Source organism: Thunnus albacares, chromosome 2 (genome assembly GCF_914725855.1).
Source record: "Thunnus albacares chromosome 2, fThuAlb1.1, whole genome shotgun sequence".
NCBI lineage: Eukaryota > Metazoa > Chordata > Actinopteri > Scombriformes > Scombridae > Thunnus > Thunnus albacares.
The window spans coordinates 12,756,698-12,768,031 of record NC_058107.1 but is presented as its reverse complement, the minus strand read 5'-3'; the positions used below and the strand labels follow the sequence as shown (position 1 = coordinate 12,768,031).

The 11,334-nt window shown below is 40.5% G+C and overlaps 2 protein-coding genes across 2 annotated transcripts; both read right to left on the bottom strand.

Annotated features, from left to right (window-relative positions):
• Positions 1–803: 803 nt before the first annotated feature.
• chmp7 (charged multivesicular body protein 7) lies at positions 804–4,489 on the bottom strand. The gene is made up of 10 exons (XM_044366193.1): positions 3,891–4,489; positions 3,629–3,800; positions 3,079–3,264; positions 2,853–2,986; positions 2,455–2,503; positions 2,234–2,353; positions 2,015–2,113; positions 1,870–1,927; positions 1,552–1,779; positions 804–1,470 (listed from the first exon to the last, which is right to left on the bottom strand). The coding sequence occupies exons 1-10, from the start codon at positions 4,151–4,153 to the stop codon at positions 1,421–1,423; spliced, it is 1,359 nt and encodes a 452-aa protein (XP_044222128.1). The 5' UTR covers positions 4,154–4,489; the 3' UTR covers positions 804–1,420.
• A 393-nt stretch (positions 4,490–4,882) lies between these two features.
• On the bottom strand, positions 4,883–11,334 carry lgi3 (leucine-rich repeat LGI family, member 3). Its single transcript, XM_044366181.1, has 9 exons — positions 11,022–11,334; positions 10,098–10,169; positions 9,553–9,624; positions 8,105–8,176; positions 7,784–7,855; positions 7,321–7,490; positions 7,060–7,224; positions 6,873–6,963; positions 4,883–6,605 (listed from the first exon to the last, which is right to left on the bottom strand). Exons 1-9 carry the CDS (start codon positions 11,222–11,224, stop codon positions 5,876–5,878), a joined length of 1,647 nt encoding a protein of 548 aa, XP_044222116.1. The 5' UTR covers positions 11,225–11,334; the 3' UTR covers positions 4,883–5,875.

Below are 11,334 nucleotides of genomic sequence, written 5' to 3'. Positions count from 1 at the left end.
GATTTATTTTACAGCCTTCTGATCTTCTGCTGTGTTATACAACATTCGTGTGAAATATGCATGGTTGAACTTGACCAACTCATACTTCGGTATTTGGGTCACATACACACATTGACACATTTTAGTAGCAGATGTGTTTATTTTCCCTGTTGGCTTTAAAACTTGACAGTGACCCCTGGTGGCCAATGTTCTGTACTACTATTCCTACTAACTGCTTATTCTCCAGGTCATTAAAAATACGCTACTTTTATTCAATATATTCTACAGTAAATTTAAACAGTTCACTTCTGTTTAAGTGTTGACCATGACTAGTTATTTAAGTTATGTAACAGTATGTTTAAGCTGCTGAAAACGATCTGAACCCACATATTACAAACATTCCTCTCTAGAGGAAGATGTCTGCATCATGCCAGGATGCACCAAGACAGAGGATGTATGTTGATCTCTTCTGTATGTTGTAGTCAACACCTGATTTGCCAGTGTCTTCATTAGCATAATTGCCTAACTATGTAAACCTCCTTACCAGACTGAAAATTTGAACATCTCATCCTTTTATTATTTTTAAGACCTTTGAATCACCCAGATTTTGCCCCACAGGTCCCTGTGCTACCCTGAAGTAAATAAATGGTAAAATGAGATTCGTTTCAAGCAAACATGCAAACCAAACATTAACTGATGAATGGAACAATGTACATTCAGTTCATTCATGCACAAAGAGTGCAGTTTGTCCTCAGCTCAGCCTCTGAATAGCGAATGCCGACACAGACATTAATCATTATGTACAATAAAAATACCACTGCAGATGTGATTAAAATAAATTTTATTTTGAGAAACATATTTGGTTAAACTCACTTAAGGTAAGCTTTTCAGTCCTCGTTTGGCAAACTAAATTTACTTTAGTTTAATATTTACAGTTCAGAAGGCCACTTAATACACTCCACAGGACTCTCAATGAGGGACATTTACACACGTCAATAAACACACAATAACAGACAAATACAGTTGTTCTCTTACACTTTGTCAAAAAAATATCACAAAATTAAAAGCATTCCTAGTGGTGGCACACCACAGAGAATATTTCAGACATCTTAAAATATTCACTTTAATATTCTCTCTGATTCTGATGACAAAGTAGATCTGAAAGCTTTCAAGTTGAATAGAGTGTTAATTTAAAATCCTTTTTGGCATGCGTCCACAGCAAAGGCATTCTTTATTTCTATTAACTGAAGGAAAGTGATGAAAGTGACTTGCTTTCATCCTGATACACAGTATAACAACACCTGCAATTACTAGTTTGCAATTGCCACTTTAGTTCTTTATTTTTATTTCTATGAACTCTAGCTGAGAGAAAATGTTGAGATACAGTTTATGTTGATGTGTTGATGCAGAGCTTCACACTTGCCATGTTTTGACTGTGTCATCACTGTGCAGGCTCTAATCTCTTGGTTGGCGATTTCTTCTGCTGTAAGCCTAAAACAAAAATATAACCATATGTTACAACAATTATTTTACATTTGTTAAATTAAAAAACAGGGAAAGAAGAAAGCAAACCTGAATCCATTAGAGTTAACTGATTCAATTCTTCCTCCAGCTGTTCAGTGGTAATATTCAGCTGCTTCTGAGGTACAGCAGGCAGAGAATTAAGCAGGTTGTCACCTGTGACGCTCGGCTCCCAGACAGGTCCAAGACGATTTGTTGGAATTTCAGGTAAACCTATATCCGGCTTGGACTCATCCAACAATGATTTCAGTTCTTCCTCCAACTCATCTATGTCTTCATCTACAAATAAATTCGACAAACTTAGATCTTCTTGATGCTTAAACATACTGAATAGTAATTAAAGACACTGTACTCAACAGAATGGCATACCTGCGCCGGTCACACCGCCAGATATAGTTTGGTTCACCTCATCTTGAGTGTCACATAACTGTTCAAATGAGAGAAAAGATACATTAGGGATAACAAGTGTCAGATTCAATAAAAACTCAATAAATGGCTTTAAATATATTCTTACCTCCTGGATTTGATCCACAAGGCTCTCAGCACGTTCCACCGTCACATCCTTAAGAGAAAGTCTAAGTGCAGCCACTCCAGCCTGATATGCTTGCATAACCTACAGATGAGTTTAAAACACACACTTACAGTACTGACAGACAAACTTGGTCACAGTTGCTCAGTAAAGCTGTGAGTGGGTGTAGTGAAGTGGAGTGATGAAGTTCATTCTATCTCTTACCATCTTATCAGTCTGTGATTGGGCTATTCTGTCCAGGATTCCTCTGATAGACTCCAGCTTGGCAAACAAGTTGTCTGCTCTCTTTTCTACCCTCTTTCGGCCTTTCAAACACCTCAGTGCCTGTTGGATAGACAGTGGATGTGAGCACTGAACCAAGTTCTGTAGGATATGTATTGGCACATAATAAAACGTGTAATTATAGTATAGACATCAGCAGTCACCTGTGATTTCTTGCCTTCCCGAAGCAGAACCCTTGCTTCCTCTTTGCACCTACGCAGAGAGAACACAAAGCTTTAATGATAATCACAAAGTCTGACTTCATGAACCATTTCAATTCAATGCAGTCCATCTGACCAGACTAATAATCCAGCATTGTTGCGGCATAATTGTAGCCAAAACACTTGTTATTTAGGAGCTGAAACAATTTAATTCTGATTAAATAACAAACCCAAAAAGTCATTTTCTAAAATAATAATGAATTCCCTGATGATTGATTTAAAATTTTATGATCACAGCACCACAGGCTTTGCTCAAAAAGTTCCTGATAGATCAAATACACAATCAACCAATTAATTAGTACTAAACATTCTGCTTTAAGTTCATATTTGAGTTGATGTACTTGTCAGCTTCAAGGCCCAGTTTCTCTACCCGCTCTCCCAGCAGTTTCTCACTGCGCTGTAACTGGTAGATGCCTATATCCACATCACTGACAGGACAGACGCGATCCTGCCCTGGCTGACAAAACTTAACAATCTGTAAAGAAGACAGATGAAGAGGGACAAATGAAAAAAATGCCTTTAAAGACTGTGAATGAACAGCTTGTTGAATGGTAGGTTATAGTTTACCTTCTCGCCTTCGTGCAACGAAACCATCACTTGTTTGTCCCTCTGCAGCTGCAGGAGAGCCATGCAAAGGGTGCTCTCATCAGCACAAACATCAGAGGAGAGTGTGCAAAGCTCTTGAAATGAAAGTATGGAGCGGCTTGCAAATTCACTGCTCCGGTAGACCCTGAGTAATTCTGCTGCTTTCTCCTGGAAAGTATAAAACAAGCTTTGTGTTTAGCAGCTGCCATCAGGTGGAAATAGGGAAATAGAAACCAGTCAGCATTGTTGCAAACACTAGTTTGCATGCACTATTTCAGTTTTTGTTTCAATGCACACAAAATGTTATTTAGTTCATTAATTTATATCAGAGTTGTGCAGGAGATCTGCAACAATAAAAAAAAACCTGAGGGGACATTAACACAAGTGGAATCCAGATGAATATAATGTACTACATCTTACTGTATTCAGTGAAAGTATAGCTAAAAAATGCACTAATGGTGGCTCAAGTACATTAATAACTGTGTAGTGTGGTGCACATTAATGTCAACCTCATGACACAAGTTTGACAAACCTTCACTAATTCGATGACAACAAACGACTCCTCCAAAGGCACACGGCTGCTTCCCAGGAGAGTGGAGAAGGTCCATTTCAGAGGCTTCACCAGCAGCAGGCCAACTCCCCAGGACAGCCAGCCACAGTCCACATTAGCAGCAAACTCTGACTCCCTCTGAATCTTCCCACATCTGGAAGAAATTAAAATAAAACCACTGATGCAGGATTTGACTCAGACGGACAGCAGTGAGCAGTGACACAGCTGACACAGCAGCAGTTACCTGGCCATGGACTGGATGACAGTCGGCAAGCCCAGCGGTGATTTCTCTTTCCTCCTGAAGCTCTTGTTCAGGTCCTGCAGGTTGACACACACGGTGCCGCGGTCCCTGCAGCTCTGTGTCACCACAGCCGTCCAGAAGTCCATTTTACTGTCCCAGTCCGTCGTGTTCACATCCCGATTCTCCTTGAAGTCGGAGAACATAAAATTCATCCGCTCGTCGTCGTCCCACTCCGGTGGCAGGGTCGTTTCAGTGGACTTCGACATTTGTAATATCTAGGTCGAAACTTCAGCTACGATAAATCTGTTAATCGACTTGTTATGTCAAGCTGTCAGGCAGCTAACGACAACGTTAGCTAGTTTAGACGTTGATAGTTAGCAAGCAATGTTCAATACGAGCTGTCACATCAGCCAGAGACAAAAATATCACCACCTAACGTCAGAGAGAAATAACTAGTGAGCTCAAATATTATATGTTGAGGGAAAACCAGAGCAGTAACTCACATGTCACTGCCAGCCGTCAAATAAAACTATTACTTCGCCATGAAGCACTGAAATGTGTCTGACACGCAAAGTAGCGTTTCGGATATCAACAACATATCGTTGCGCGTGTTTTACAATTCAGAACAGTGCGCAAAAGCGGAGCTAACGGTCTCAACGTGCAAATACGAAAATTCCACCCACGCAGACACACTGAAAAACAAAACAAGCGCACCAAGAATTTCACTCACAAACATCACGCTTGCACCGTTTCTGCGCATCAGTCTTCTCTCCAGAAGTAATTTCGTTATTTTTCATTTAATTTTTCGCTACTTCACCTTTTTCTGATTACGGCACAGAGACAGACACCATTTCATTATTTTTTTATCATACACCATCATCCAGGTTTACAAAAACAGACTAATGTGGTTCGTTTCCTACTTCTTTTAGGCTGATTTGTACTGTAATAAAAGATAAATTAGTAGAGGCTTTGAAGACATAGAAAGACACAGGCTCTCTCAGGGGCCGTAAAGCAGGATTTAATAATACCCCCTGCCCACTTCCCAGCCCATGTGCAAAAATACACAGCAACAATTGAATACAGGTTGTGACTGTACATTTAAAAACACAGAATAGGGTTATGATTAATAGCTTTAATATACACTCTGTAATTTGTGTTATGTCCCCTAAATGGTTTATTTGTTATAGTCCCCACTCCCCAAATTTGCTTTAGTACTCCCATGGTGCCCTCTCTCTCCCAAAATGCCACTGTTGAACTGGGAGGACACAATAACAAAATCAGGAAATCTATGAAAACTTAAATTATGGCGAGAAAATGAACAGAACAACATTTAAATTAGTTTGCATTTTCATTTCATTTGAGGGCCCATAAGTGGCTGCTTAAGTTTGCTTATGCCTCAGGCCAGCTCTGACCCCATGTCATTAATGCAGTAAAACATTATATGCAAAACAGGCATATAAGGGTATCTCTCATATAAACATAATCAAGGATTTAAGGTATTGCAATGATAAATATTGCTTGTTTTACATAGTTATATCATTTGTACAGTGTCATGCAAAATGCTACACAGATAAATTACACCTTGTAACTTAACCGCCATAGTTTTACACTCACTTGCAATATCCAGTCTCATCCAGTGAATAATTCAGTAGATGCACATGCACTTCATTTTCACATTAGTAAAGTACAATATACAACATAATACCAAAAAAGAAAGACATTGGCCAAGGGATATGGTTAGCTGAACAGAGGCAGTGACATGACATTTATGTTGGCCTGTTACTGATACTGTGAATTATAACATGATTTCATTCAGATGTTAAGGGATAGTGCATAAAATAGATTAAACAATCATTTAATTAGTTACCTTGCTTAAAACATCAGCAGACCTTTAGTTACATGGCTTAAACATTTTGCAGTCTTTCATTTATTTGGCACGTGTTGATAAATGCTCAGAAACACCTCCTTTCTCTTTGACTCTCACATGTCTACTTGGCACTCAGATCCACCACCAGGTGCTGGTAGGCCAGGGTGTTGCCTTTGAAGCTGGCAGCCAACAGGATGTCCTTGTTGTCAACAGATACCAAGCTGAACGCCCGCGGGGCTCTCATGTTGAGCTCCTGGAAGGGCTGAAAGCGCTGAGTGAGATCATCCCACAAGTAAACCCTGGAGAAGGAGAAATCACTTCCAAGGAGGAGGTACTGGCGGAGGCCCACCGTGAAGGGATACACTGCCATTGAGCCCCGAGAGGGAAGAGTCTGGATCTCCACGAAACGCTGCCCTTCCCAGCGGAGGATCTTGGAGTCGCCAATGAAGCGTGTGAGGCAAAGGTAAAGAACTTTCCTCACCCAAAAGTGCTTAACCATCTGTACGTCGGCTAACTCAGTGATTTGGGAGTAGAAAGCAAACTGCTTCTGGCTTCGGTTCCACTGGTAAACCACTGGTGGCTGAGAGGCGCTGGAGAGGATGAGGTGAGGCTTTCCCCCAACGTCAAGGAACTCCACATGGGTGTCCCGATGCCAGGGATGGAGGGATTGATGGGAATAAAAACCATTGCTGTTCCATCGATAAATGCTGGTTGAGCCGGCCTTGGAACTGTCTGCTACTACAAAGTACCATTCTCCATCCAGCTGGAAGGTCTCCACAAAGTTGGGCTTCCTTACCCGAGTGGTGTCAATGTCTTGGATCTTTACAAAGCGCTGTGGGTCCTCTTCCCACCTGTTATTTAACATTAAAAAAAACGTGTCATAGTATTCCAAGAGCTTTTTACAATTCAAGCAATCGTCTTGGGAAATGTGCTTATTCACTTTCTTGCTCCAGCTCCATCTACATATTTACCGCACAGACAAGAGAGTGGTATCAATTTTCTCAGCTAACTCTCAGAAATAAAGTTAAAGTTGAGTCTTAAAGTGTATTTCCTAAAATGTCAAGCTACTCCTTTAAGGTCATGTTTTTTAATACAATGGATCAAATTTCAAGCCTTACTTGTATATATGAGATCCACCGAAAAGTTGAGCCACAACCATGTAAAGTGTGTTGTTTATCACCACTGGTTTGCAGTACACAGCAGAACGAGCTGCAGGGGGGGACACATGGAAGTTAAAAAGCCATTCGATTTTATTTAGAAAAAATAGCATGGTGCAATTTTATACATTCATAGTCAGCAACTTACAGGTAATGTTATGAAACCTCCTGAAGACCATCTCCACATGATCCCATACGTACAGAGTGCAGAAACCTGAATCAGGCTGAGCAAAGGCCACAAACTGATCTCCATTAAACTCATAAGACTCCACTGACACAGAGTGGAAGGGGAAGGTTTCATAAACAGCGAAATCTATAGGAGGAAAATACAGAATGACAATATTTATAAACCATGAAATGACATATTTTTGGCAAAATGTTCAAAAAAAGTCAAGGATTAAGGTGAAACCTGCGCTGATGCAGTTGAAATCTCGTGGTGCGAGATCATGGATTCTGCGTCCCTGGAATTCAAAGGGGCTGGCGCAGTAGATGGCAGGAACAGAAGTGTTTGTCTTTTCCATCCAGTCCACCAGCCACTTGATTTTACAGTCACAGTGGAAAGAGTTCCCTCGGAGGTCTCTGAATAACATTAAGGGAAAAGAGAAACTCTCAGATTCTCTAATATAGGTCTTCCAAGCCTCCTCTCAGTAAAGAGTCTAAACAGGAAGGAAAAACAGACAAAAAAGTGCACTAGCATGGTCTGAATCAGAAACAAACCACACACTTGAGCCAGACAGTTTTGCAGATGAGTGTGGTGCTCCACTAAACCCTCAGGGAACCACGGAAAACCAGTGTTTTATAGTGACAGATTGCAAGGTCAAACCTCTCGGGATGTCCAGACACTGTTTTGATTTCAGAGTAGGGACACTTACAAATCTGTGAGGATGTCTAGATGTTTGAAGAGATCTCTAGGCATCTGCTGAAGGTTGTTGTTTGAGAGAGATCTGAAAAAGCCCATAAGAAGGAATTGTTATTACTATGTTTTTATGGATAATCTGTGTGTCTCTGCTCAGGTTGACAGCAGACATAATCTCCAATGTGGTGAAAATATCATGTTTATAAAGAAAGCATTAGCTTCTCAGTTGGTATATGGTGCAAAGTGATATCACGCCAGGATTGAATTCTTTAGTATGGTATGTGCTTTAGCATGTGTTCATGTTTTCTTCATCTTATTAGATCAACAAAATACTCACAGATGAGTCAGGGATTTGAGTCCTCTGAAGGTATACTTTGAGAGAGTCTGGATGTCATTATTTTCAATGAACCTGAGAAAGAACAAATCACTCATATGTCACACAGTGATGACAAACTGTGACATTCAGCCAGTGTGATAGAATGTCATCCATGTTTGTAAAGGAGCTTGTGTTGTCAGTGCGGGCTACAAAAGGAGTCTGACAGTAAGCAGCAATTATATCCAGTAACAGCAGGATGGGTTTACAAAAGGTAACAGCCTGTCTATCTTTAGGAATACGTTTGGGTTGGCCACAAACGAGGCTGTGAAAATACAGATCAATGTTCCTTATTTGTGTTTTGTTTGTTTGTTTGTGATTTGTTTTGCCCAACTGATTGATACATTAAGTGTACTAACTGCACAGAAAAAAAATCAATGACTTTTATGCTAAAAGCTCTTTTAATGCTTGTGGTCAAAGTGATAAAAATAAGACTGTGAGTGCAGTGTTTATTACAAAGGTTTACGTGTCAGCATCATTTGAGTCCATCCTGTCTTTGTTTTGTCTATTGATTGTCGAGGACATACAGCATGTGCAGACTCTGTAGAGGTGGCTGGATATGAAAATATGGCTTTATTAGCATTCACAGCGGGTAGTGGCGGTAGTGGTGGTGATGCAGAGAGGCCTGATGGCTGGGCTGCAGCCAGAGCCAGAAAGCTGCACACTCCAAGCCCATCAGCTAACTACTTTCTAAAGCCCATCAATTCACAAAATGGCATATTCAGCTTTATTTCACTACAGAGGCAGTGTGCTCTCTGTCATAAGAGGATTTATTTTCAGTTTTACTTTTGGCATTCTTTGCCATACTGCAGAGTCCACACCTGAAATCTTATACTGCAGCATTAGGTCAAGTTGATTTTATTCATCAAAAAAGAGAAATAAACCAACCAAGATTTACTGGAGACAGTGCAAAACTGAAAATAGCTCATAATCCTGCTTTAAAGTGAGGCTGTGTCACTTTAACAGTTACAATACATAATTACAACAGCATAATGGTAATTGTTAAAAATATAATTTAACAATAGCACAAGAAGAGAAGAGTCAAAGTCAGAAACCAGACTAATTAATGTCAGCTATATAGCTTAAGTTAGCTAACATTAGCTAACATTAGCTAACATGACCACTGGTCATACCAGACCAAGTAAAGCTATAGCAGCAAAGTCCCTGAGTGTATTGAACTTCTATTTCTTGCAGATTTTTTTTAAATTTCCACTTGTAAGACGAAAACTCTTATTTCAAAAGTAATAATCTTACTTTAAAACTGTGCCTTTTTTGTCAGTACATATAAAATCATATAAGAACATTTTATTCATATTTCATTAGCAAGTTATTGTCTAAAAGACTTAATTCAGTCAAAATCATTTTGCAGTCGTAATACATTTGCACTTAGAGACATAAAGTTAGACACTTACAGGTACTGTAGGTTGGAAAGACCAGCAAAGGCATCGTCAGCAATTGTGGTGAATGTGTTGGAGTTCAAGAGCCTAAAGAAAGAAGGAAACAAAGATTCAATGCGAGGCAAAAGTTCAAAACAACAACATAAATATATCAGGCGATTTATACTCATAAACACATGCAGACCTACACACAAAAGTCACACACACACATTTGCACATACACACTCATGATTGCATCTGAGCAGATAAATAGCCCTTTGTGTGGCAGAGCAGAACTGAAGGGACTCAGTCATTGGCAATGACACTGATACAGAGCCACTTTACTCTTATTACTGCTATGTCACCACTGTTTTCAATCGCCATTCATTTCTAGTAGCTGAAGTCCTCTCATTGTCACTGCAAAACAAAAGATGTCTGCGTGTTCAACAACATCGACTGTGTGAAAACGTTACCTGTGAAATAAAGTGTTACCATGAGTTTAACTGGTCGTTAGAGAGACACTGAAGGTTTGTGATGTTTTAAACTTAATAATCTGTTATATTGAAGGTTGGAGCACTCACAGGAACTGCAGCAGGTGAAGGTGTGAGAAAGCTCCCTCTGGGATTGTTGTAAAGGCTGCATTCACCATCGTCCTGTCCAGACAAACAAGCTCATCAGCCAGGCTTCTAGATGGCAGGATGCAGATGTTACAGAGCTCACAAATGTGACGTCATGTGGTTGATGGTGGAAAATTTCTCACAACATTGACCATTTGATCATTTTTATTCCCTCTGAGGCCATTCTTTTCTCAGGACACATCTGTCCTTGCGGTTTGTAAATCATGGAGGGCTAAATCTCCTCAAAACTAGGCCACATAACTTCCCTTCTTCACTTCTTCTCTATTGAGAAATGAGGACACCTCCAGCAGCCTGTGCTCTTGAATTCCCTGGACTGTTTCAACTCAATACTCAATCAACGGGGTGATGGGGGTCAATATCAGATGAAAGGGAGCATGTTGTAACCTTCTCAGCAAAACATAACCTTCCTCCATCAAGTGTTAAGCTTTCCATTTCATTATACTGAGTGAATCTCTCTTCAAGATTGAATCTCTCAGAGGAGAAGCAGGTCTCCTGCAGTCAGATAGGGAATCTATTGTTAGTATTCCTCCCTGGAGCTCTACAGGATTTTACTGCTGTGTTCCCTTAACTAAGTTCAGCATATGGCAGAGGGACATTATTAATATTATTACGCAATGCTGTCTGGTGTACATCTCTATGTCAATGCAAAGACACATAGCATCGAGAATACAACAGAAGAAAAAAAATGCCTTTATTGAATGTTAGGTATTTAAAAAACAAGTAGGGATTTCATGCATCATTACATAATGAGGGGTGACATCAGTGATGTAGCCATCTGTACCAGCCTGCATACTGCTGCGACTTCATACAGGTTATGAAAAGATGCTTTTGGTGAGTGAAAGACACATAAATATATTTTCCACTCACAGAGAGATGATTCCAGGGGGGAAGCTCTTTGGTATAGCCTTGGTATCCACACAGAAGGCGCTGTCTTTGGTGCAGGAGCAAGTCGCAGGACAGCGGGGTATCTTGGGGGCTCTCCTGGCATTTGATTCCTTTGGCAGACAGAGAAACAGGCACACAACCGACAAGCAGATCAGCCTCAGCCATCTCGGTCCGAGCTCCAGCATCCTTCGGCAGGCGGACAGGGGAATCTGTGTGACTGAGCTTCTTGAAGTTTCAGTCAGTGGCAAGTGGCTTGTTGAGAGCCGATGGTCACACTGCCTACAACCCCAGCAGA